At 38.8% G+C, this 27525-nt stretch overlaps 1 protein-coding gene across 1 annotated transcript in view; it reads right to left on the bottom strand.

Annotated features, from left to right (window-relative positions):
• LOC126470174 (egalitarian protein homolog) overlaps nt 1-26716 on the bottom strand; it is an 83636-nt gene extending 56920 nt beyond the window's left edge. The window contains exons 1-2 of the mRNA XM_050097820.1: nt 25087-26716; nt 892-972 (exon numbers count right to left, since the gene is read on the bottom strand). Coding sequence (XP_049953777.1) covers nt 892-972; nt 25087-26436 — 1431 coding nt within the window. The 5' untranslated portion in view covers nt 26437-26716. The remainder of the gene's footprint in view (nt 1-891; nt 973-25086) is intronic.
• Nucleotides 26717-27525: the final 809 nt, after the last annotated feature.

Here is a 27525-nt window from a genome sequence, read left to right as displayed (position 1 = left end):
TAAAGTTTTTACTGTGCATTTCTTTTGGTGTATTCTTCGTGTTTCAAAAAATTCAAGGTAGGTTCCAACACGTCAGACTGGACCACTCCCTTGTGAGTTGCAATGTGGAAAATAAGGTCTGGAGTCCTGAAGAAGTTAATAGTGTGGAAAGGACAATCCTCTTCAGAAACTTCTTAAATCAACAGTAACGGCAGTAATGGTGTGTGTGTGTGTGTGTGTGTGTGTGTGTGTGTGTGTGTGTGTGTGTGTGTGAGAGAGAGAGAGAGAGAGAGAGAGAGAGAGAGAGAGAGAGAGAGAGAGGGGCGGGGGGGCTTCCCCCCCCTCCCCCCCCATTTAAGAAAATATACCAACATTCCCCTACAATGAAGAATAGAATGGAGATAGGCTATACATGTAAATGTAATTGTCTCGAGGAATTGCTAATTTTTCAAGAACTGCAGAAATTTTCTTTCTAGAAATGAGAAACTATAAGGCTGCCAGAAAGAATAAACAACTATTAATTCATAACTCAAATGAGAATATAAATTTAGATGGTGAATGAATGAAAGAAAAACAATAGCTGGATAAAAATCTTCCGTCTGGTCAACTGTAGTTCAGTACTGCCCAATACGAGCATAATGCAGTCTACTGCACACCTCGCAAAATCCATACCTTCAATTGAACATTTTCTCAGTTGTGGGTTTTGCATGTGACTTTCTTGTCCATTTTATCTCCATGTTACTTCACCCAAAGGAAACAACATTAAGCATTAATGCTATAGTGTGACTCCCTCGGCTATGAATGAAAATAACCTGGTAACAACTTCATCTGCTTTATTACTGCGGAGTCACTTCTTTTTCACAGACATCAAACTTAAATAAATAAATAAATAAATAATGGTTTGGTAGTTACCTGTGTGTCAAAAACATTTTTCAAAGTGATACCAAACTGGTTGAAAAGATTGACACTGTCGTTTCGGCAATCGTGAACAACCTGAAAAAATAAAACATTTGTTAAGGAAAACAAAAAAAATGCAAATTGTGCAAGTAATAACTTTAAATAAAAGGCCAAGTCAGTACAGCTGAAAATCAATCTCCCCCCTAATGCAGTGTTCATAGGTAGTGAACACTTGTCCGATGACCAAGTCAAACTGCACTGGCAGTGGTAATAGTACATACAACTTAGAAAATAACTTGAACATAGAATAATAAGCAAAAATTGCCGACAGAAAAGTGAGTTGGTTGAATACCACAAAGAACCTGTGTCCACTGCTTAGCACTGCAGGAGCAGGAGTATACACAAGTACGTACACATACAGGGTGGTTGGAAATTCCCGCTACAGACTTCTAGGACTTGTAGAGGGGAGTGAGTCCATCATATTTTCAATAGGAACCCATGTCTGGAAACATCATCCAACAAAACTACAGAGCATCAAAGTTATAGGCGCGGGCATCTGTAAATGTACGTATACACGGGGTGATTCTGTGATGAAGTTAGGAGAATGATAAATGTATTAATTTGAAGTAAGGATCCCTGTACCGGAAGCGAACAAGTCAAATGTTATAAATTAAAACCAATCTGATACCTCTGACAGTTGAATACATGTACCGGTTTTTGTGTTGCGAAGAGTGTTGGTAACTTTCAATGGTGGTAGTCTGGACAAAAACGAGAAAAAATGTCAAATAAATGTGGGCTCTAAAGTGCATACCTTAACAGCTATATACACCTGCTCAGTAGAGGAGATGTGTTTTACATTAGCGAAGATGAACAAATGGTCATAGCTCTTCAGGTATGCAATTAAGAGCCCATGTTTACTGGACATATTTTCTCGTTTTTGTCCACACTACCACCACTGAAAGTTACCAGCCCTACACTCTTTGCAACACAAGAACTGTCAGAGGTATCAGAATGGTTTTCGTTTATAACCTTTGACTTCTTTGTTTCCGGTACAGAGATCCTTACCTCAAATTAATACATGTATCGTTCTCCATCATCCTAGAAAGTCTGTAAAATCATCACGGAATCACCCCGTGTATACATACATTTACAGATGCCTGCGCATATAACTTTGATGCTCTGTAGTCTCGTTGGATGACGTTTCCAGACAAGGGTCCTATTCAAAATACGATGGACTCACTCCCGTCTACAAGTCCTAGAAGTCTGTAACAGGAATTTCCGACTCCAACCACCCCGTATGGTCAAGAGTATACAGGAACTACTTAAAAAAACAACACCTTGCTTACAGAACACATAGGCTAAGCTTGTTTTACTTTGAAAATCAACCAACAGTGTCTTTACAACATTTCAGAAAGTCTCCATCACGAAGAGATGAAACATTAAACAACATGGTAATATACCTAATACAGGGTGATTCGAAAAGAATACCACAACTTTAGGAATTTAAAACTCTGCAACGACAAAAGGCAGAGCTAAGCACTATCTGTCGGCGAATTAAGGGAGCTATAAAGTTTCATTTAGTTATACATTTGTTCGCTTGAGGCGCTGTTGACTAGGCGTCAGCGTCAGTTGATGCTAAGATGGCGACCGCTCAACAGAAAGCTTTTTGTGTTATTGAGTACGGCAGAAGTGAATCGACGACAGTTATTCAGCGTGCATTTCGAACGAAGTATGGTGTTAAACCTCCTGATAGGTGGTGTATTAAACGTTGGTATAAAGAGTTTACAGAGAATGGGTGTTTGTGCAAAGGGAAAAGTTCTGGACGGCCGAGAACGAGTGATAAAAATGTAGCACGCATCCAGCAATCATTTGTTCGCAGCCCAGGAAAATCGACTCGCAGAGCTAGCAGAGAGCTGCAAATTCCACAATCAACTGTATGGAGAGTCCTATCTGAACGTCAACTACCCGAGGCGATGGATCGGCCGCCAGGCAGCCCGTGACAGAGCACTTCATCACTGGCCTCCAAGAAGCCCTGATCTTACCCCCCCTGCGATTTTTTCTTATGGGGGTATGTTAAGGATATGGTGTTTCGGCCACCTCTCCCAGCCACCATTGATGATTTGAAACGAGAAATAACAGCAGCTATCCAAACTGTTATGCCTGATATGCTACAGAGAGTGTGGAATGAGTTGAGGTATTGGGTTGATATTGCTCGTGTGTCTGGAGGGGGCCACATTGAACATCTCTGAACTTGTTTTTGAGTGAAAAAAAAAAAACCTTTTTAAATACTCTTTGTAATGATGTATAACAGAAGGTTATATTATGTTTCCTTCATTAAATACACATTTTTAAAGTTGTGGTATTCTTTTTGAATCACCCTGTATATTGATGCCCACATAACAAAAATCTCTCTCTCTCTCTCTCTCTCTCTCTCTCTCTCTCTCTCTGAGAGAGAGAGAGAGAGAGAGAGAGAGAGAGAGAGAGAGAGAGAGAGAGAGAGAGATTTTTGTTATGTGGGTATCAATATACAGGGTGATTCAAAAAGAATACCACAACTTTAAAAATGTGTGTGAGAGAGAGAGAGAGAGAGAGAGAGAGAGAGAGAGAGAGAGAGAGAGAGATATTCAGATGGCTGGGAAATTGCTGTTCAATTTAATTTATCAGGGATGTTTACAAAATGTCACAGCACACGCACAATTGAAAATGTCCTTCAGATTTGATTGATTCAAACAGTCTAAGGGGGATCTGGATTTAACTTCAATATAGAGCAGCCCAGGGCTCTTCCCTTGAGTAAGTCTGGATAAACACACATGTCACTATTCAAAGGAAGGACTTTAGAATAACACTGGATCCAATGGCAGAGGTGTCGAAAATTGCTTATAGTACTGAATACAAAATTATGTAGGTTCACTTACACAAAACAAATACCTACACACAACTAGTGTCAAGCTTGCCCAGAACTCTGGAAGGCAATTCAAATGAAGTATGAAGCAACCTTCAGTGATAAGGTTAGGCTTAACTTGCTAACAGTGTGTGCAGGCATACAAAGACAAGTAAAACTATTGTTCTCGATGAGAGAGAGATACCAAAATCAGACACATGAGGGCACTGAAATAATTCAATGGCTAAAAGTGAAAATTTAGGCCAGACTGGGACTCGGACCCAGATTTTCTGCTTCATGTGAACAGTCACCTTAACCACTTTGGGTATCCGAGCACACTTCCAGTCCAACTCAAATTCCCAACTTCCTGCACACTACTTACGTAGCATCCCCCCTGTCCACCATCCTCACTGCTCGCACCATTTAGCTCGATTCTCGCAAGAGGTGCATTCACACTGAAAACAACATGAAATGCCGTCAAGGCACAATTACTATTATACGTGTGGTGCGTCTTCTTTCAGACACGTCCGAAAGAACAGAAACCACACATTTTTGATTCTGCGGCTGTATATCCACACGATGAAAGAGAAATACCAACATCAACTGTATTAGGACACTGAAATAATTCAAAAGCAACAAGTGCTTGGAACTATTTAGTCACAACCGATACAAAAGATTTACATGTTTGCACCTGTTACTGTCCTTCAAAGTGCTCACCAGCGATGTGGAAGGCGTAGTATATCATTAGCAGAGCTTATTCTGTTGATGGTGCAAATGGAGCGGTCTAAAATTATGGGGATTCCCGTGTACGACTGTGATGGTGTTATCCTAACGCATTACATTCCTCCATGGCGGACCGTCAAAGCACAGTATTACTGTTCGTTTTTGAAGCATCACCTGCCACCAGCTTTGTGAAAGAAGTGGCGACACTTTCTGCGCAACCCACCCAACATTTTGCACAACAATGCACGTACGCAAACAGCGCAAGCTGTGGCTGCTCTGTTTGACCGATGGGTCTGGGAAGTACTGTACCATCCACTATACTCCCCGGACTTAAGTCCCTGTGACTTTGATTTGATTCCGAAGATGAAGGAACCACTTCGTGGCATTCACTTCAGAACTGCTCCAGAGATTCGACAGGCAGTAGACCGCTCCATTCGCACCATCAGCAGAACAGGCTCTGCTAATGGTATACTACACTTTCCACATCACTGGGAATGGGTTCTACACAATGCTGGCGACTACTTTGAAGGACAGTAACAGGAGCAAACATGTAACTCTTTTGTATCGGTTGTGGATAAATAATTGCCACTATTTAACTTCCAACCCTTGTATATCTGCTGTACAACTAATTGCCTGATACTGTAGTCACCTTATGTGACTCTAAAATCTACTTGGTTCCTTATGTAGTCAATAAATGTGACAGCGTCAACTGATGAGAAATATCATGTTAGTGTAATAAGCCAAATAAACCCAAGAAAACAGATGGGATGAATTTATAATACTGTCAATGTGAGGTCATTAGAGATGGAGCATATGCTCTGATTGAGGAAGGGTGGGGAAGGATATACTTTTTAAGGGAACCATTCTGGCTAGGAAAACCACAAAAAACTTAAATGTTGATAGCCAGATGGAGATTCGAACTCCTGTCTTCCCATATGTGATTACTGTTAATAATAACTGTTCCACTCAAGATACATTCTTTTGAGCTGTACGTAACAAAATGTCTGATTGTAATCAGTTTCTCATAATACATTTTTTGTCTAGAAGAAATAGAGGAACCATAAGTGTAATAGAAAGGTAAGAAAGAAGTCAGTCTCTGGAGATACATATGAAGTGCACCATGTAAAATCCTCTTGCAATATAATAAATATGGTTCAACCTTCACTAATCCCCTACAAAAATCACGGTGGTCTTTTAACTTCCTCTTATCTGAAATGAACAACCCCTCATAGCATGACCCCTCCCACAACCCTGTGCTAGTGCTTCAACTTTTGTATGCATCTTGTTTTGCATCCACTCTCACAACTCTGAACTACACTCGTTTCTCTCTCTCTCCTAGATGTCTTTCTCTCTGTACCACTACTGCTGTCCTATTCGACCACACCATTTTTTCTATGCACCTTCCTTGTCCTTCCACCTGTTTTTGCATATTCGCTTCTTCTTTAACCATCCCTTGCACCTAACTTGAGGCACTGGTCAAGTTTAAAAGTGTTTCTTGGAATTTTCATTACTTTCTAACACAAAATGCAGATGATTACAAACTGTTGAACAATTCCATGTGGCTATATTTCACCCAACGTGGAATATATCCACTATTTCGAAAACAAAGTTTTAAGCAGGGATAATGGCTTATCTAAATTTACATGGATACTCTGCAAATCACATTTAAGTGCCTGACAGAGGGTTCATTGAACCACCTTCACAATTTTCTATTATTCCAATCTCGTATAACGCGCGGAAAGAATGAACACCTGTACCTTTCCACACGAGCTCTGATTTCCCTTATTTTATCTTGGTGATTGTTCCTCCCTATGTAGGTCGGTGTCAACAAAATATTTTCGCATTCGGAGGAGAAAGTTGGCGATTGAAATTTTGTGAGAAGATTCCGTCACAATGAAAAACGCCTTTCTTTTAATGATGTCCATCCCAAATCCTGTATCATTTCTGTGACACTCTCTCCCATATTTCGTGATAACACAAAACATGCTGCCTTTCTTTGAACTTTTTCAATGTACTCTGTCAGTCCTACCTGGTCGGGATCCCACACCACGCAGCAGTATTCTAAAAAAGGACGGAGGCAGTCTCCTTAGGTCTGTTACATTTTCTAAGTGTCCTGCCAATGAAACGCAGTCTTTGGTTAGCCTTTCCCACAACATTTTCTGTGTGTTCCTTCCAATTTAAGTTGTTCGTAATTGTAATACCTAGGTATTTAGTTGAATTTATGGCTTTTAGATTAGACTGATTTATCGTGTAACTGAAGTTTAACGAGTTCCTTTTAGCACTCATGTGGATGACATCACACTTTTCGTTATTTAGGGTCAACTGTCACTTTTTGCACCATTCAGAAGTCTTTTCTAAGTCGTTTTGCAGTTTGTATTGGTCTTCTGATGACTTTATTAGTTGATAAACAACAGCATCATCTGAAGACAACCGAAGACGGCTCCTCAGATTGTCTCCAAAATTGTTTATACAGATAAGGAACAGCAAAGGGTCTATAACACTACCTTGGGGAATGCCAGAAATCACTTCTGTTTTACTCAATGACTTTTCAATTACGACGAACTGTGACCTCTCTGACAGGAAATCACAAATCCCGTCACATAACTGAGACGATATTCCATAAGCACGCAATTTCACTACGAGCCGCTTGTGTAGTACAGTGTCAAAAGCCTTCCGGAAATCCAGAAATACGGAATCGATCTCAAATCCCTCGTCAATAGCACTCAACACTTCATGTGAATAAATAGATAGTTGTGTTTCACAGGAACGATGTTTTCTAATCCCATGCTGACTGTGTCAATAGACCGTTTTCTTCAAGATAATTAATGTAATGTAATTATGATTGTATACAGGTGTTGCAGGCAACACTTGTGCACGAAGCCAGCTAACTCAATGGTTCTCTAACATGTTTTCTCTTCCTGTCTAAATAAAATTTACATCCTTTCAATTCCAGGCATTTTTTCCAGACTTCGTAATGTATCACACATTAGCATAGTTTCACCAAGAACATCATGCCAGACTTGCATGAAGAGGATTTGTTTGATGAGAATGGAACCATTACCTAGATGTTTGTCGTATTAAACGTTGAGTTGACATAAGGTGGAAATTATTTACATTCTGCCAGAAGTTTCCATTTCTATCTCAAGGCTGATGATAATCATGTTGATGAGCACTGTAAACTGTTCCTTGAGACAGTGGAAAGTTCACAAATTTATTTTCAGTGCTTGAAACCAAAAACTAATTTGTAATCATACTTAGTTTTTCTTCCATTTCTTCACAAGAAACTAGGTTTTTTTTAATTTTATTTAGCATTCCTTTACACGATTCTATCTGCACAATCAATTTTCATCTGTCTTGGTAAGGATCACACGTATGAAATGTACGTGCCCTAGCCTGTATGGTTTGCTCCACTTAAACTGAGTGTAAAGAATATTTGAAACTCTAATAAAAAAGACTCCTTGGCACTTTTTTTACTATAAAGGACTGATCCTCAAGGTGTTTGCACTGACGAAATAAATAGCCTGCATTCTATGAGTAACTGTGGAGTTTCATGTCAAAGCACTTCAACAGTTGGGTAAACAGCTCATATACATCCACCCACAAATCCAGAAAGACTCTTTCATCAGGACAATATACAGAACAACACTGTGTTAGCAATGAAGGACACTTTGGCAATAAGAGAGTATTCAAATGCTTCCCCAATCAGTTTAGTCACCCCAAGTGACACACTACTTGCAACAAATCTTGCCTGAAAGGAAACCATGTTGGGACCACTGAAAACATTCAAACACATGCGACAGGAACAGACAAATCCAATGGAGACAAAAAACTTGAAATTTTCATTCTGATTTGGAGTAAAATTTTTCTTTCATTTTAAGTAACCAGCTTAATAATCACACCACCAGGAACTACTTGATACCTATCAACTCTTGCTTTATTCTCTTACCATAGATGTCACATTACAGTAGGAATAGAGATCCATGTGGTCAGAACACTACTGTATTGGCAATTAATATAGTCTTTTGAATGCAGAGCTACCCCTCGTCCTCGTCCTCCTCCTCAAAGTAGCTCCTCCATTTTTCTTACAAAGCTGATAGGGCCCATTCCAGTTCATCCACCAAGGAAAAATCTTTAACAGTATCAGCTCCTTCATGTGACAGTTACAGGTGCTCATCAATTGGTAATGAAACTGGAGATTACTTTTAGCAACATATTTAACTATGTTAAAAACCATATGTCTTATTTCCATACTACGTGAATTGCATTTGTTTCCATGGATTCTACAAATATATATTTATGGACTCTTCAGTGGTAAAGCCACCTACCAATACATTAATGTTAGATTCTTGTTCTTAATATTTCTTTACAAATTTGGTCAAAGGTCAAGCCCTTTTTATTATTCTCTGATATTGCTTCTCTCTTTATTTTAGTAAGCATCCTTTTTTCAAGATATATGTTGTTATAAGGGCTAACAGACAGGAAACTTGAATTACTACTGAAGATCACACAATAATAGCTTAAGAGTACGCTTATGACAAAACACACATCTGTAAAAGATGATACACATATAGGCTACATAACGTACTTTCTTCAGCCAAAAGATTTCTGTATCTCCTTCTTGGTTTACGTATTATTTTGCTTTAGGCCATGGTGCAAATCTACAGACCTTAATAATCTTTATCACTGTTCATGTAATATTTCTGTTGTTGACTTTGTTAAAAACAGAATCTTGGCTCTTGTATCACACCAAAGTTATTATTCTGCATCTACTTCTACACTCTGCTAACCAATGTGAAGTGCATGGCAGAGGGTACTTCCCACTGACCATGCGTTACAGTATCTTCCCGACCCATTTTCAAAGAACATGTGTGAAGAATAAGTATTAAAATGCCACTGTGCACCTTGTAAGTAGTCTAATATAATCGATGTGGTTCCTACAGGAGCAATACATATGAGACTGTAGTAAATTTTTAGATTCATCACTTTATACTAGATCTTGGAACTTTGTAAGCAATATTTCATGGGATGGTTAGCATCTGTTTTCAGGATCTCCATTATGCTCTCAAATGAGTCAAACAAATCTGTGACCATTCATGTGGCCCTTAGTATTAATTCAATATCACATTAGTTCAATTTTGCATGGATGCCACACACTTATGCAATATTTTATAATGGGCTAAGCTGGAGTTCTGCAGTCAATCTCCTTAGCAGAATGACAGTACTTCCCCAGTATTCTATCAATGAACTAATGTGCCACCTGCTTTGCCAATGACTGCGCCTGTGTTGTTCTTCCATTTCATATAGTCACAAATATTTACGCCAAGGTATTTTAACAAGTGGACTGATTCCAAGTGTCTTTCATTGATGTAGTCATGTGATACTAAATTTTTGTGTAGAACAGAATTTTACATTTCCAAAAATTTAGGCTTTAAGATTCTACAACACACAATCTCTTCTCACAGGTGGGTATGGCCTGTGCTTTCTCCCAACCACTGAGCAAAGTTTTTTTATTTGAGGGATCTACGGTTTGCTACAGTTAAAGTTCTGTACACAATCCTGTATAGATTCCATTGAACCATGGGGCTTTGTTCAACTTCAGTGATCCCAGACTGCTGATACTAATATCTACATCTATATTCCATAACTCTCATGCTTTTGCAGTTTACCTTCAATTAGGATTTGACGTCCAGTTTCCAGTAAGTGCGCCAGGTGCACAGTAACATTTCTCATGTAAACTGATAATGCCACAGTGCTTACAAGGTATACCCTACAGTCAGTCCGTACACTAACTTTCCATATTACACGAGTAAGTTCTATCACAAAGAAACTTACATTTGTTCAAGAGACTGACTAGCCATATTTGGCAACTGGAATCCGTTACACATGGCACACTGAAGTAATGTATGTAAAGAAATCCTGTTGCTAAAGTAGGTACACAACTGAACCTCTCATTTTAACAATCAACTTTTGTACAAGACAGTTGTTAATTTAATGCTGTTTGCAGTAAACCATATTTTTCTTCTAGAAACAAGTCAGCATATCAGTCAGGTGGCAAAGGAATTGATGTAAGCAAAAATGTCTCTGAACTTGCAGCTGGATTCACCTTGTACTTTCAATAGACACAGCATGTTGTACTGGTATCACGGGCGAGATAGTGCACAAAAAATACAAAGTGTTTCAATTACCCCCTCCCACTTACAACACTACTTTTTGAAGGAATCTTGTGGGTCACCAGGTGCCAGAGTTAGCATATAACAACCTAATATGAGTAATGCACATGAAGGCAAGAGACTAGGTTGAAGTCCCGGTCCAAAGCACAATTTTAATCAGCTGAAGTTTTTCATAAAAACATACACATTCTGCTGCAGATTGTAAGATTCATTTATGTAACAACCTTTTCCACTGTCCTGCCTTGGCCTATAGAAATAAGAAGTGCTACTGAAAAGTTCCCAGTATGTATGTGTAGGTTGTGAAGTCTAGCTAATATGATGAAATGTCATCAGGTGGTACCACATAAATTCTTCAAGAGTTAGTGGCTCAAGTGGCTTTGTGCTAGGTGGTCATGTTTAACTGCTACATAAACACGACATACTGAGGCATGCATTTTGAGAAAACACTTTAAGCCACAATCAAACTTATGACCGATCCAAATGTATTCAAGATGGCAAAACATTTGTTTTATGATGCTTCTGTTTCAGGACAGCAGTCAACTGGCCTTAATACTGAAAATGTCACTACTGTTCAGAACATGGTGCTGGAAGATCGTAGACAGATCATCCAAGATGTATGAAATGTCGTGGAGCTGTGTTACAGGGTATGTCAGGGATTTTGTCCAACAAAAGTGGCGCAAGGGTGGTCACTTGCTCCTCCATGACAAAACAAGATTACACGTTGCAACTGATCACCAAGGAGTTTCCAGTGAAAAACAAAATGACAGTTGTTTGAATGATATTTCTGTCTTTTGACCAAACAAACTCCTTTATTTCATATTACTATCACGATTTCAGCCTTAAGCCATTATCAAGTACAACAATATTGGGTACAATTAGACTTTATTAAGTGAAGTAATTATCAAGATCTATTGAACTATGTGTCGCACTGTGTAGATAAGGAAAAAATTACCGAAATTTATGACGGACAGTTAGCGAACACATTTTTCAGCTGTAGTTTTCAGCTGTAGGACAACAGAGCAATAGAATGAACATCAGCAGGTTCAAAACAACTGCAGAAGGATACAAGATGACTTGGACAAAATTTCTAGTTGCTATGATGAATGGCATCTAGCTCTAAATATTGAAAGATGTAAGGTAATGCAGAAGAGTAGGAAAAACAAACTCATCTTGTTTTGATACAGCATTAGTAGTGTCCTGCTTGATGCAGTCAATATGACATGGACCGAGCATGTGAGGAATGTGGTAGGAAAGGCAAATGGTCGACTTCGGTTTACTGGGAGAATTCTAGGGAAGTGTGGTTCGTCTGTAAAGGAGATCGCATACAGGACACTAGTGTGACCTATTCTTGAGTATTGCTTGAGTGTTTGGGATCCATACTAGATCGGATTACAGGAAGACATTGAAGCAATTCAGAGGTGGACTGCTAGATTTGTTACTGATAGTTTCGAACAACACATATGTGTTACGGAGATGCTTTGGGAAACTCAAATGAGAATACCTGGAGGGACGGTGACATCCTTTTCAAAGAATGCTACTGAGAGAATTTAGAGAACCAGCATTTCAAGCTGGCTGAAGAATGACACTGTTGCCTCCAACATACATTGCACGTAAAGACCACGAAGGTAAGATACAAGAAATTACAGCTCACATGGAGGCATATAGACAGTCATTTTTCCCTCATTGTATTTTTGAATGGAACAGGAAATGAAATGACTAGCAGTCGTATGGGGTAACCTCTGCCACACACCATAAGGTGGCTTGTGGAGTATCGATGTACGAGGGCAGTTCAATAAGTAATGCAACACATTTTTTTTCTCAGCCAATTTTGGTTGAAAAAACCGGAAATTTCTTGTGGAATATTTTCAAACATTCCCGCTTCGTCTCGTATAGTTTCATTGACTTCCGACAGGTGGCAGCGCTGTACGGAGCTGTTAAAATGGCGTCTGTAACGGATGTGCATTGCAAACAACAGGCAGTGATCGAGTTTCTTTTGGCGGAAAACCAGGGCATCTCAGATATTCATAGGCGCTTGCAGAATGTCTACGGTGATCTGGCAGTGGACAAAAGCACGGCGAGTCGTTGGGCAAAACGTGTGTCATCATTGCCGCAAGGTCAAGCAAGACTGTCTGATCTCCCGCGTACGAGCCGGCCGTGCACAGCTGTGACTCCTGCAATGGCGGAGCGTGCGAACACACTCGTTCGAGATGATCGACGGATCACCATCAAACAACTCAGTGCTCAACTTGACATCTCTGTTGGTAGTGCTGTCACAATTGTTCACCAGTTGGGATATTCAAAGGTTTGTTCCCGCTGGGTCCCTCGTTGTCTAACCGAACACCATAAAGAGCAAAGGAGAACCATCTGTGCGGAATTGCTTGCTCGTCATGTGGCTGAGGGTGACAATTTCTTGTCAAAGATTGTTACAGGCGATGAAACATGGGTTCATCACTTCGAACCTGAAACAAAACGGCAATCAATGGAGTGGCGCCACACCCACTCCCCTACCAAGAAAAAGTTTAAAGCCATACCCTCAGCCGGTAAAGTCATGGTTACAGTCTTCTGGGACGCTGAAGGGGTTATTCTGTTTGATGTCCTTCCCCATGGTCAAACGATCAACTCTGAAGTGTATTGTGCTACTCTTCAGAAATTGAAGAAACGACTTCAGCGTGTTCGTAGGCACAAAAATCTGAACGAACTTCTCCTTCTCCATGACAACGCAAGACCTCACACAAGTCTTCACACCCGAGAGGAGCTCACAAAACTTCAGTGGACTGTTCTTCCTCATGCACCCTACAGCCCCGATCTCGCACCGTCGGATTTCCATATGTTTAGCCCAATGAAGGACGCAATCCGTGGGAGGCACTACGTGGATGATGAAGAAGTTATTGATGCAGTACGACGTTGGCTCCGACATCGACCAGTGGAACGGTACCGTGCAGGCATACAGGCCCTCATTTCAAGGTGGCGTAAGGCCGTAGCATTGAATGGAGATTACGTTGAAAAATAGTGTTGTGTAGCTAAAAGATTGGGGAATAATCTGGTGTATTTCAATGCTGAATAAAACAACCCCTGTTTCAGAAAAAAATGTGTTGCATTACTTATTGAACTGCCCTCGTAGATGTACAGTCATTACATGTGCAGTGAACATGGTCTCATATCATTCAAACATTGTTACATGGCTATGGCCCAAAAATATGAAAAGATTATCAAAATGAGAGTTGTTCCTTATCCGGGATATTCACCCAACCTGGCACTGAGTGACTTTTCTTTCCCAGAATGAAACTTGAGTTAAAGCCGCAGACTTCATACAGTTGAGGATATTCAAATAGAATTGCACAAGTGGTACTAAACAGGCTCACAAAAAATACATCCCAAGGATCTTTCAGTTCATGGAAAAAGAACTGGAAGTGGTGTATACACCCCCAAGTCGATTACTATTGATAAGTCCCATAAGATTTCACACACATTTGAACATTTGATTACTACTGAAGGTCACGGTGATACGTAATGTCCAGGTTAAGTGTAAATTGATTTGTTAGGGTATTCCAGGAACTTTTAGGTAGCACCTCACAGTAGTGTAACATGAGCAGAAGAGCTTGTCGCACATGCGTGCTCTATCACTTACTCACTATGTCTCTTAGCTAATCATAATGCGTATGCAAGTGGCTACATACCTATTCTACACACATTCAATAGGTTTACGATGTAGAGTAGAGTCATCATTTGAAGAATATGGTAGAGTATAAATGTAATATATATCATCACATCTCCTATATGGGACATGTCACACTCATCTCTCTGCTGTTATGGGAGTCTCAAGTTCACAGAAGTTAGGAACTTTAGGTACGTCCTTCTGCACATTCCCTGTGCACACTTGTTTAGGCATCATTGCCAAAATGTATTAGAACTATAAACAAAGTTTGCAGCACCGAACACCGGTTCTAAGTTACATATTGTGAAGTAATAAGTGTTTCACATTGAGGAACACTATCAGGACATGCCCAGCAGTCACTGACCTGTTTCACTCACATATTTACAAAACATCAACTGCAGTCCCTATCCACTTGCAGTGACAATAACAGTACACGAGGATGTGGCAGGAAAGAAGAAAATTAATATAAAAAAGTAGTGTATTCACTAGAGGAAGCAACTGCAGTCCTTATCCACTTGCAGTGACAATAACAGTACAGGAGGATGTGGCAGGAAAGAAGAAAATTAATATAAAAAATTACTGCATTCACCAGAGGAATTAAGTTTTATCTACTTTACCACCTTGTGATGAAATGTTTTCAGAATAAAGTTACATCAGATCAAAAAGTAGCAGTGAATGTGCCAAACATTATTAAAGTTTGCTGATGACTGAGAACAACCAATGCTTGAACCCCTTCACCTCCATCTGTGAGTACTGCTTCACGGTGTCACGGCAGTTTATGGTGTTTGGAAGTTTATGATATTGTTTCATACATCCAAATAATAAGTAATTATTGTGGGACTTCTGCAACTGCCACAAATTCCAACACACAGTTCTAAATTTAGAGCACACTTTATGATAAAAAATGTAATTTATCAGGGAAAAAGTTAAGCAGGAGTATTAATAGCAATAGTAAAAAAAAGTGGATTAAAAAGTTTATGGCATTACAATGAGCTGCCAAAATTGTAGTTCAACCTTCTTGTCCAATATGCTATAGGGACAGAACCAGAAGGAATTGGATCTAATATTAATGTAGCAATTTGTTTGTCAACAATGGATAAACTGTGGCACAGAGTCATGTCATGGTAGAACTCCTTCCATTAAAAGAAAAATTCCACATATTTCGGTGCTAATACTTCCACTTTAACAGTGAGAACTTCAGCTGTTGAGAGAGACAAAAAATTTGTGTTTGTTGACGAGGAATACCCTGAGTTACCCTAAACCATGACAGAGGTAATTGTCAATAAATTTTTCAGGCATTGTGGTGGATGACTATATCCTAATTTAGGAGTTGATGTCAGAGGCTCTTGTGTGTAGTGTAAGTTTTGAAATGCATGAAAACGTTAAGTATCATTTGTAGTGTTCACTCAAAACTGAACACTAACAACAACAACAACAACAACAACAGAGCAAAGGTTCTCAACACTTTTGACTTAGATGTTTAATTGCTATAAATTAAAATAATGAGCTGTTTAGATATAATCTAGTATTCTGAAATTAAACAATATGTAAGTCATGTTGATATAAGACATCATTTAGCTCACATTAAACGAACTTTTGGCCATTGTCAAGTGATAAACACTGGCATTCATGTGATGATGGGAGTGTGTTTCTACTAATCATAACGTCACTGGTGTCTGGTCTATTATCATACAAAGCATTCTTTCCTCTACATACTTTCTAAGTGAAGCCTTCAATGCCAGTTTTTATATTATGTTTTTGTTCTAGTTCTAATATTATATTTTAGTCGTTCTGGTTTGCCTGGTGAGTGTCTTGCTCAGTTCATCGCCACCCAAAACCACCAGTTTCCGTGACTGTTGTATTACATTCTTTATTAAGAATTGGAATGATTTCATAATTGACAACATTTACATTTTTTTGCAACATTCTCACTTAGGCATAGTCCATATCAATTCAGGCACGCTAGGAAAAAATCTTACCTTCATAGTCTCGGATGTTATTGAATTTAGCATATGTTAAAATGGACTAAGTAAGGAACATGGATTTTTTTTTTCCCTCCAAAAAAATTTCTGCTCCAAGATACAGACCTCCAAATATGACACTGTGCATACCATCTTGAAAATGCAAATTTTGGAAAAAATTTTAAAATTCTGTTCCTCTGGAACAGTTCTAGATATTTTGTTGGGTTTTTTTTTATTTGAAAGATAACTGCTTTATGATTACAAAGAAATCCTCCATTTGGACTTATCTGTCAAAGTTCTTTTACTACAGCATTCTGAACTTTTTTAATTTATGGAAAAACTTTTTTTTTCCAAAAATGCCAATCCATAAAATTTTGATAATTTTTTTCTGTTGATTAGTACCATTAGTACCATACAGATCTACATTCCCTGAAAAGGAGAGCTTCCACTTTTAGGTTGAACAGGTTTTACAGCCAACCTGTTTTATTACCACATTATCATGTAAAAGGCTCATAAAAATCGAAACCCAGCCTTGCTTAACATAATTTTAGTTATGAAAGATAAGTGAGAGACTCATTTTTTCAAGCATTTTAAAAGGTTCGAAAATGTATGTGAAAGGTCCAAAGACTTAAAGGTTTCAATTTATACAACTTCTGTGCACTTTGTTTTGTACTGAAATTAGCCAGTCAATGAACTAAAAATGTATTCCACTGCTTCAGTATCTTCCTTTGATATAGAGTGATGCCTTCCTGTCGAACCAATACGAACTGGAGCACTTACGATTTTCACAACATTGTGAACAGGAAGTGAGCAATGATGGCGTTGTTACTGTCCTTCAGCTGGAAACCTATATCCAGCAGCTGGTCTATGTGGTAGCATAAAGTTCACTACAATTTTGTTTAACTCATAACTGGTGTCTATAATCTCTGCAATCCACCGGTCACAGTCATACACACACGCCACAAACATCCCCCTTCTCAGGTTGTGAATCTGAATACTACCCTGCTGTTTCTGAGGTGTTGGCCGAATGAACAAAATTTCTTCTTCTTGCTCTTTAAAGTGCTTCCAATATGAGTTCGCCGACCAAATTGAGTCCAAAAATGTGTTTTCTGAATTCCTTTCAAAGGAGTAGTTTGTTTCGACCATTCTTCTTTTTTCTGCTCACGGAATTCTTCGATTTCCTCTTTGGACAAAAGAATGAGGGCTGTGGAAGTGTAATATTTCACGACTCTTGTAAAATCCTCAGCATTCTGAATCGCAGCTGTACATGGTCTAGAGAGATTTTTTTGTAGCATGGTGCTTCAGCAGGCCTCTTACACCATCAAAAGACCTCTTCCCGTGACCTGTAGCATTGTATACCCAGTCAGCTGGCACAAGCAACTTAATTCAAACAGCTGGTAATGATTTTTGAAATGACTAGGAGCACCATAAGAAATAATGATCATCTTCTCTGCCCTCTTTGTAGTTGAAGAATTTTGCACATTGCTAGCAAAACATGTGCTGAGTCATATTTTGTGTCATCACTTATAACTGCAACACTTATGGTCTTGTTTTGAAAATATGTCACTCCTGTAAACACTGAAACCTGGTCATTACTCCATCTCCCTTCTCGAGCATGGGGTCCCGGATTCGATTCCCGGTGGGGTCAGGGATTTTCACCTGCCTTGAGATGACTGGGTGTTTGTGTTGTCCTCATCATTCATGAAAGTGGCGAGATTGGACTGAGCAAAGGTTGGGAACTAGTATGGGTGCTGATAACAGCGCAGTTGAGTGCCCCACAAAACAATCATCATCATCATCATCATCATCATCATCATTACTCCAATGGTACCATTCCTGTGGGAGAATTACATACCAGTTCTCAGCAAAATCACAGTGAAGCACTAAACAAGGTTCTTCAGCCTGTACACACCCTTTCACTTTTGCAATGTGGTGGTGTTGCAGTTTCTTCAGATGCTGGTGTATTACTGCTTTCACAGACCATTTACCAAGTTAATCAATGAAACTGTCAGAGGCAACAGTTTTCTTAATTAGTTTATTTTCCTCCCATGTCGCATACGTAATTTCTGCAAAGTTATCGCTACATCTTTCAGGCCAAGTGTCTGTCTGTAAGGACTGTCCTCCCTTTCCAGGGCAGTCACCACCACATTCTTGAAACAAACAAGTCTCTCACTTTTACATCAGAGACTACTTATGACTTCACACGCCCAATCAAGGTGTCATGTCACGTGCTCCAGTGAGTTCTTCAGAGTTAACACACAAAGTTCAAAATTCACACAGTACACACATAAACAGACATCTCCAAGTGGGTGTGGAACTACTCACTTAGGTCGTAGTGCATAAAATTTTGATCTTTCAATCTTTCAATATGTGATGTTGTATAGTTGCTCTTATAAATTGCAAAAGTTTCTTTAATAGTGTGATGCATGTATCTCTTCACTTTCAGAACTTTTAGACCTTCAACTATTACAGTTACAGTTATAGTGTCTTTTTTTTGTTGGCACTCTGGCAAGAACAGTCCCATTTATCTTCCAGATAAAATGACTGCATTACTTGAACTTGGGCTGTTTCTACAGGATGACCATAATAGGGATCTGGTCTTCCAAAGACTCCTTTTAAAGACCTCACTCACATTTCTTGATTTGTCTACCATGTACTCTGAGACTGATGGAATGTGTTTCAAAATTGTTTTCTTTGAAAATGTCTCCAGAATAATAGTTAAAACTTGCACCTTTTCACTGTAAGATGCACGATATTCAACAGCTGAATCGATATTTGTGAAAAATTTCTGGCAAGAGGTACAAGAGTGCTTTGGTTCATTTTCTTCTGAAGATGGAATTTCTACTTTGAAGAGTGTGGTCAGTTTTGCCGTAGTGTGTTTATCCACAGCTTTAGTAATTTCTCTGCGCTTTCTTGACGCATAGAGCTTATGACTCAACTTCACTGACCACGGTTTCTTAACAGGACTAACACCTACCTCTGTAGTTGACTGATTCAGGGTATTTAAAGTAAGTGCAATCATATGTCGGTGATCTTCTTAGAGTACGAGCCTAATGAAACACTTACGCCCAAATTTACTGTGTATGTGGTGAAACATGATACTGTTGAATGTTTTCTATTTGAATCTGTAGATTGTGAAACAAGTTAACAGGAATAGAGACTAATATAATAATTTCTCACACCATTGCAAACAAAATTTTGTAACCATATTTTTCATTTTCATGCTAAACCTAAAAATGTAAATTAATATTTACCTGAAATTTCATTCTTTAATGGCTATAAAAATAAAACTACTCTGAATCAAAACAGAAATAACGGGATTATAATTTTTTTGGATGCTGGAGTGATTCATTAACCAGCATTTATAATAGTAGTACATCATTACTTTACCAAAAGTGGACTAATTTAACTATGTTTGGATATTCTGAAAAGGAATGATTAATTTACTATCAAATTTAGCATTTGTGATTTTTATAATTTTAACTGAGTTGACTAGATTTCTGCTATTATGGAACAAGACTTTTTTCCCCTCCTAGTGTTAAGTTTCAAGTATGGTATTAAGTTGGGGAAACGCAAGCAAAAAATGTATTTGATAAGCTTAATCAGTGTCCCTAGCTACAGGGCTATTCAAAAAGAAGGAACATATTTCAAACATTTATTGCTTCTAAACTACAAAATATAGAAACACAATTCCAATGTTACTGGAAAGAGAAAAGTACAAATTTTTATGCATTCGATGTACGCACCTTGTTTTAGACAACACATACTAAAATAGTGGCACATTTCTTGCCACACACAAAGCAGCTGGTCTCTCGTTATCGAATTCACAGCTTCAACAATGCGATGTCACAGACTTTAAAGAGTGTTGGGCAGGGGGGGATTAAAACACGGCCTTTCATGTAACCCCACATAAAGTCATAAAGTGTGAGGTCTGGAGACCTGGGAGGCCACTGGCAATGAAATTCATCTTCTTCTCGTCCTCTTCCAATCCCATATGCTGGAATGGTGTCATTCAGGTAACATACAACGTCCTTAGAGAAAGGAGGTGGGGCACCACCTTGCATGAAGATGAAGTCATCTGAATAATCTTCAAGTTGAAGAAATAACCAGTTTTGAGGTATGTCTAGACAGATTAGTCCTGTCACAGTTTTTTCTATGAAGAAGAAAGCAACAGCACCAATGTGGGTGGCTGTGATTGGAACGTTTATCCGGAATGTTCAGATTTCAAACTGTTGTCTGTCCAGGAATGTTGGAATGATGGTGTTACCTTTTGTAGTTTGGAAGGTATAAATGTTTGAAATCTGTTCCTTCTCTCTGAATATATATTCTGCATATATTACAATAACACTCAATATACAAACACACACAGCCGGCTGGAGTGGCTGAGTGGTTCTAGGCGCTACAGTCTGGAACAGCGCGAAAACTACGGTCGCAGTTTCGAATCCTGCCTCAGGCACGGATGTGTGTGATGTCCTAGGTTAGTTAGGTTTAAGTAGTTAAGTCCCATAGTGCTCAGAGCCATTTGAGAGCGCGCGCGCGCACACACACACACACACACACACACACACACACACACACACACACACACACACACACACACACACACACACCGCGCAATCCCAGTCTTTTCTTTAACCTCTCCCAATACACTATTTTGTGAATTATGTACATCTCTGATGGAATTTCTTGATTTCTAGTGTTAAACCATGTTAAATAATGAATTGTGCTAAATTTCAGACTAGGGGCAGTGTCGGACAAGGCTCTTTCCTTTTACAGTACACAAATTGGTACTGTCTGTTTCACATATGGGCTAATAAAGTTTTTTCCAAATATTTTGTGTATTCTGTGGTTATATTCACATCATCTTCCTGTTCCTCTTTCCCTGGTGAATTACAACCAGCTGTTGACTCCCTTGAATTCATTATACTTCACTGCAAGTGTTGCCAACAACACTCTTCAAAACACACAGGCCTACATAACTTTAAACTACAGCCAGTACTGAAGTAGCATTAGAAACTGCAAGAGAACTGTAAAATGGCCCTCTTGTCCCTTTCATAAATAAGGAAAGTTTCCGTCGGCTTGTTTCATAAAAACAACCCAACCTGTATGGTTCCAAATGATCACTCAAAACTCGCAGTAAGATTTCAAGAGTACTCCTCCACTGAAGCTACAGCAAAATGCTACTGGCTCTTTTTGCCCTTTCACATTGTCAACTCTAGATTCTATATAGGGAGCACAGTGTGTTAACTAGCAAGTGTATGGTGGCACAGTTTCTGAGCTATGTTGCATTTCCTCACAAAATGAAAATGTAGACTGTGGAAGATCATACAAGAATAGCCAATTTTCCAAACTAACTACATATACTATGAACAACAGCAGTCCCACCATATTTCATAAAGGCAGTGATTATTTTGTCTCGATCTGTGAAAATTCTTGACACAAAATAATATGGTCAGCATTAATGTTCAAGAAATCCTCACATGACTTACACAGGGTGCTCCCAGGAGGAATGGTCAATATTTAGCGACATGAGAGGAACCATGATTGGCAGCAAAAATGTCTCATAAACATGAGATCTAAAATACATACCTTAAGAGCTATAAGTGCTTGTTCATTTTTGATACTATGAAACAGATCTCTTCTACTTCAAGGTCTTTGCTTTTCATTTTCATATTTTGGGAGCAGGAAGTACTCACCAAAACAAGAGAAAAATGTCTAATACACACGGAACCTAAAATGCGTACTTTAAGAGCTAGGAGCACTTGTTCATCTCCGCTAGTGCGAAGCACTTCTCTTATGCTGAACAAATGCTCGTAGCTCTTAAGGTATACATTTTAGGGCCAACGTTCTACTAGATTTTTTGCTTCTAGACTATTCCTCTCCTATCCCTGAGTACTGACCACTCCTCCTGGGTATGGCCACTTAGCCCTTAAGAACCCAACTTGGTTAACTAAAAATAGACGAAGCATATTATTAATTGCTTCACACAATTAAGAAATGCAGCATCAGCTTCAGTACTTCTGTGTTTACAATATCAACCCCCCCCCCCCCCCCCGAGCACATAACAAACTCTGTGATTCAGTTTTTTTAGATTAGATTTACTTTCATTCCAATTGATTCATAGTGAGGAGGTCATCCCTGATGCAGAACATGTCAGTAAAACAATAATACTTACAGCTGAAGCAAATAAGCTAATGTACCTTCTACAGGGCCCAAGTGGAATGATCATCATTTATTTATTTTTAATGAACACTATATGAAAGAATCATTTTACAACACTCATTTACTAAGATCGCATTAATGTACTGAATTTAAAATTAAAATTAAAAGTTTTTTTTTATTTATAAGGTAATAAACACAAAATAGAACTACTACAATACTTATTTACAGTGAACACATTACTGCACTGAAATGGTGCAGAAAAACACACACACACACACACACACACACACACACACACACACACACACACACACACACAAGTGACTTTAAATCCTTGTGAAGATTATTTTTATTTCTAGTATTGATTCCATGAACTTGGCTGTTGGTTTGAAAAAGTGATGTATTTTTAATGACAAATTTCATTAAGGAATAAATATATTGGGAAGCAGTAGTTAGTATCCCTAGTTCCCTAAACAAGCCTCTGCAGGATGTTCTTGAGTTCACACCACATATAACTTTTATTGCACATTTTTGTGCATGGAAAAATTTAGCTTGTCTTGATAAATTACCCCAAAAAATAGTCCCATATGACATTATGGAGTGAAATTAAGTGTAGTATATCTGCTTTTTCATTTTTATATCCCCTATGCCTGACACAATTCGCATTGCAAACAGAGATTTGTTAAGGTGCTTCAGCACTTCTGTGGTGTGCTCCTCCCAGTTGAATTTATTATCAAGCTGTAATCCCAAGAATGTAACACTGTCCACTTCTTCTATCTGCTTGTCATCATTTGTTGGGCATATACTCGTGGGACACCCCTTACAAGTTCTGAACTGCATGTAGTGTGTTTTTTTGCCACAGTTTAGTGACAAAGAATTGGCTAGGAGCCAGTGATTAATGTACACAAATATTTTATTGGCCAATTTTTCTAAGACTACACTTCATTTGCTATTCATTGCAGTGTTTGTATCATCAGCAAACAAAACAAACTAGGCATCTGGTAATGTTACTGATGAAAGGTCATTGGTATACATGAGAAAAAGTAAGGGTCCTCAGATGGAACCTTGTAGAACCCCACGTTATTAGTTCCCAGTTGAATGAAACCTGATAGCTTAATACATGTCTCTTTTATAAACAATTAAGGAAAATAACGACTGCAGTGAATGGCAGAGGACATCACTGAAATTTTAAATATATTTTCTTGCTTAAGAAATATGGATTTAATAAGAAACTCATCTTTGGGGGCACACAGAGAGGTTATTGGCTATCTTCAGTAACTCCAGGTCTGGCTATTCTCCCCGTCACAGTACAAAGTAATTAATGTCTTCAGCCATTACATAGGGCCAAAAAATATTTTGTTAATGTTCACTTGTAGGCATACCACTCCAATTTTTGTGCTACTGCTTCATACAGGACTTGTAACATTTTCATATATAGGGTGCGGCAGCGTTCATAGTAGGATATTAAAAACACATCATCAGGCAGTAACTGTAATTTATTTATTACCTCTTATGTCAATTAATAGTTAAAGGTATGCCATTTACTAATGTATAAGTCATTGTCCATTGCGTGGATTACTTTTTGAATATGACTCCTGTCAAATGATGCCCCCTCAGTGAATGCTATCTAAACATGCTGCAAGCCTCCTTTCTTCCCAGTCAGGTATGGTTGACGTTGATGTGGAACAATTATGGTTTCAAAAATTTTTGTGCTATTGCTTCATACAGGACTTGTAACATTTTCATGTATAGGGTGCGGCAACGTTCACAGCAGGATATTAAAAAACACATCATCAGGCAGTAACTGTAATTTATTTATTACCTCTTATGTCAATTAATAGTTAAAGGTATGCCATTTGCTGATGTGTAAGTCATTGTCCATTGTGTGGATTACTTTTTGAATATGACTCCTGCCAATGATGCCCCCTCAGTGAATGCTATCTACACATGCTGCAAGACTCCCTTCTTCCCCAATCAGGTATGGTTGACGTTGATGTGGAACAATTATGGTTTCAAAAAGATGGAGCAACCTCACATGCAGCCAGAATTTGCATGGCTTTCTTGCGACAGACATTTCCCGGAAGAGTAGCCTTATTTCCCATTTTGGTGACATTTCCTGGCCACCTCGCTCACCTGACCTTTCCTGTGCAGACTTTTTCCTTTGGGGCTACCTGAAGCAAGAAGTGTTCTGAACACGTTGTGCCACCATTCCCGAGTTGAAGGATCTCATCAGAACTGCCGTCGGCAATGTCCCAGGGAATACGTTACGCCAAGTTATGGAAAGCTTCCAACGCTGCCTAGATGAATGTGTTGTGCAAAGGGGGCATCATTTGACAGGAGTCATATTCAAAAAGTAATCCCCGCAATGGACAATGACTTACACATTAATAAATGGCATACCTTTAACTATTAATTGACATACAAAGTAATAAATAAATTACAGTGACTGCCTGATGGTGTGTTGTTAATATTGTACTATGAACGCTGCAACACCCTGATTATGTAAAAAAGAAAAGAAAAAGAAACACTCTATAGGCTTACCACAATTTTTAAATTCTGGCTGAGCAGTAATAAGATCCATTACACAAGTATGCAATGCATCTTACAGTGTATTTGCATTGAAACTAGAATAAAAATGTGATGCATGATGACACTCACCTTAGTAACAATCTCAGATTCCAACAGTCTCTGCAGGCCACCATTTGACACCAAAGAGGGGCATGTAATTAAATCAAACAAATATGCTTGGCCTGATAATGTTCCAATTTGAAATAATGTCAGCTGCCCTTTAACACCTAAATTTATTCCCTCACAGTCAAATGACACTGCAACAGGTTTTCCCAATTTTGCGGCCGACAAAATATCTTCAACAATCTGAAGAGATTCTTTCACATTCACGACGACTCTAGTTGCCTGCATTATTTTTGCCTTCCAGACTTCAGCACTTCCACTGTCATTCACTAAAGAAGTTGCTGCATATGAGCGATCCTTCTCTGTATTATCTGCTAATGTCTTCATCACTAAAGAATTAATACGCTGCTTTAGGGACTGATATTGGGGATTTTGTAGAGGCTGACTAACAGACTGACAAACTGCTGAATTGTTCGCTTGAGTAAGAGGTTTGGCACACTGACCATTGTTGACTGCACTACTGCTTCTGATCTGTTGTTGGTGTGTTGGACTTGTTTGAAGTGAATCACTTTGACTAACACAGTTCTTAGGCAACACTAATGTTACAAGATTAGACTGCACATTAAACACATCAGAATGCATTTTTAAGAAGGTCTGAAGGTCTTGTGGCGTTTTGAAAATATATGAAAGATGTTCAGGAGGAAACCTTACAGTTGCTTTACTAAAAAGTTGATCCACCAACATTGGACCTCTGGAGTCTATGCACTTCGTGAAAAATTCAAGCAAGCCAGATGTTACTTCTTGATCCACTTTCATCAGTTCAAATTCACGGAAAGGCTGTGGTTCCTTTCCCTCATATTCTTTCAATATAACCGTATCTTCCTTCACTACAAAAGCATCTGGATATTTTAACAAAAATTCTTTAAACTCTCTTATGTTTTGGCCTGAGATGTGTCTCACCTCCGGTGAAGCTTGGGAACGGTGACCCAACAAACTTTTAATGGGTACATCAATACCGGCACCATATTGCATTAACTTGTGGCTAAAATATTCGACAGCTTCTTGAGCATAATCTCGTTTCCCACTACTGTATTTCACTGCATTGTTTCCACTTTCTTGTTCCACACTGAGGGGGCTGTAGCCATTTACGTAAACATAGTCACCATCAAAACAAAAAAGCGCTGGATACTGGGAGAGAAACTTTTTTAATCCAGACTGTGAGCCTCCTGCAATTTGTCTCATTTCCTTGGTGAATCCTTTTGCACCAAACTGACAGCTTAGGTCGTGCAACGTACGCGGGCCACCCTTGTCCATCAGTCGTTCAAAGAAAAACAGCAATGTCATATTCCTCACTAATTCATATTCCGTGCTGTCCATTTCTAGTAATATTGTTGAGGCAAAACTTAAGTCAGAGAGAGAAATGAAAGAAACCTAAAAAAAAATCTGTCTGTCCCCAATGCTCACACACTCACACACTCTCACTCACAGCTCAACACATTTTGTAACAAAACACACTAGCTGCCACCCATGTGACGGTTAACTGCGTTAAACAAGTTAAAGTCTCTTCTGGTGGACGTTGGGTATGAACATCATACTGTCGCTTCGTCACTCAAAACAATTTTTTTAAAAAAGTAACGGCCACGATAAACTGCAGTGTTATATTAGTACACATATAACTCAAAAATAAATACACTACGTGGCCAAAGATAAACATTTTTCAGAGATGTAGCATTTGCGAAAAAATTCCAGCGCACCGTATGCTACTGGGAACGCCTCCGTCAAGAATTTTGCTTAAAAATTATTTTGTAAGCAGTTTTACGTAAAATCCATGTTCTTTTGTGTCTTACAGGATTTATCGAAGTCGTCATTTTATGTATTATTAATTATTGCTTCTACCAGTACCATATACCGTATGCCAAATACGGTCATTTTATTGTAGTATATGATTGTCGAACACAAATCATATTCTAAAGTAAAATGACCGTTCCACACATATCGATCTGTCTGTGCAGATATCTGCAGAGATGTCTACGCATGCAATAAATCATCGCAAATCAGATGTGTTAACGCGACACAAATACATCTTTAATGTTGTTGACTTGTAAAACCCTCCTTCCATATAGTCCACAGTGTTTCCGTAGCATCGGGGGACCACCTGTTCGTGGATGCAAACAGAATCCACGCACTGTTAGAGCTGTGAGGTGTGTGCGACGTATTACACCGTAGACTTCCTGGGAAACGTTTGTTGGAAGAACCGGATTAATTCTCTGCACCGTGTCTAAATAATGGTCGCCAGTCTCATCTTGACTCGCGAGACAGGGTTAAAATTGTCACAAGTCATATATTCCCCCTATCTATCCATCTAACTTGAAAAATCTATCAAATCCGATCGCTAGATTGGAAATCGAGCTCCGCAAACAGTCGCTGGTCCACAACCAATATATTTCTACCATCTTCTGTACAGGA

Source organism: Schistocerca serialis, chromosome 3 (assembly GCF_023864345.2).
Source record: "Schistocerca serialis cubense isolate TAMUIC-IGC-003099 chromosome 3, iqSchSeri2.2, whole genome shotgun sequence".
NCBI classification, from domain to species: domain Eukaryota; kingdom Metazoa; phylum Arthropoda; class Insecta; order Orthoptera; family Acrididae; genus Schistocerca; species Schistocerca serialis.
Note: the sequence above shows the minus strand (reverse complement) of the source record. Positions and strands in the feature narration are given on the sequence as shown.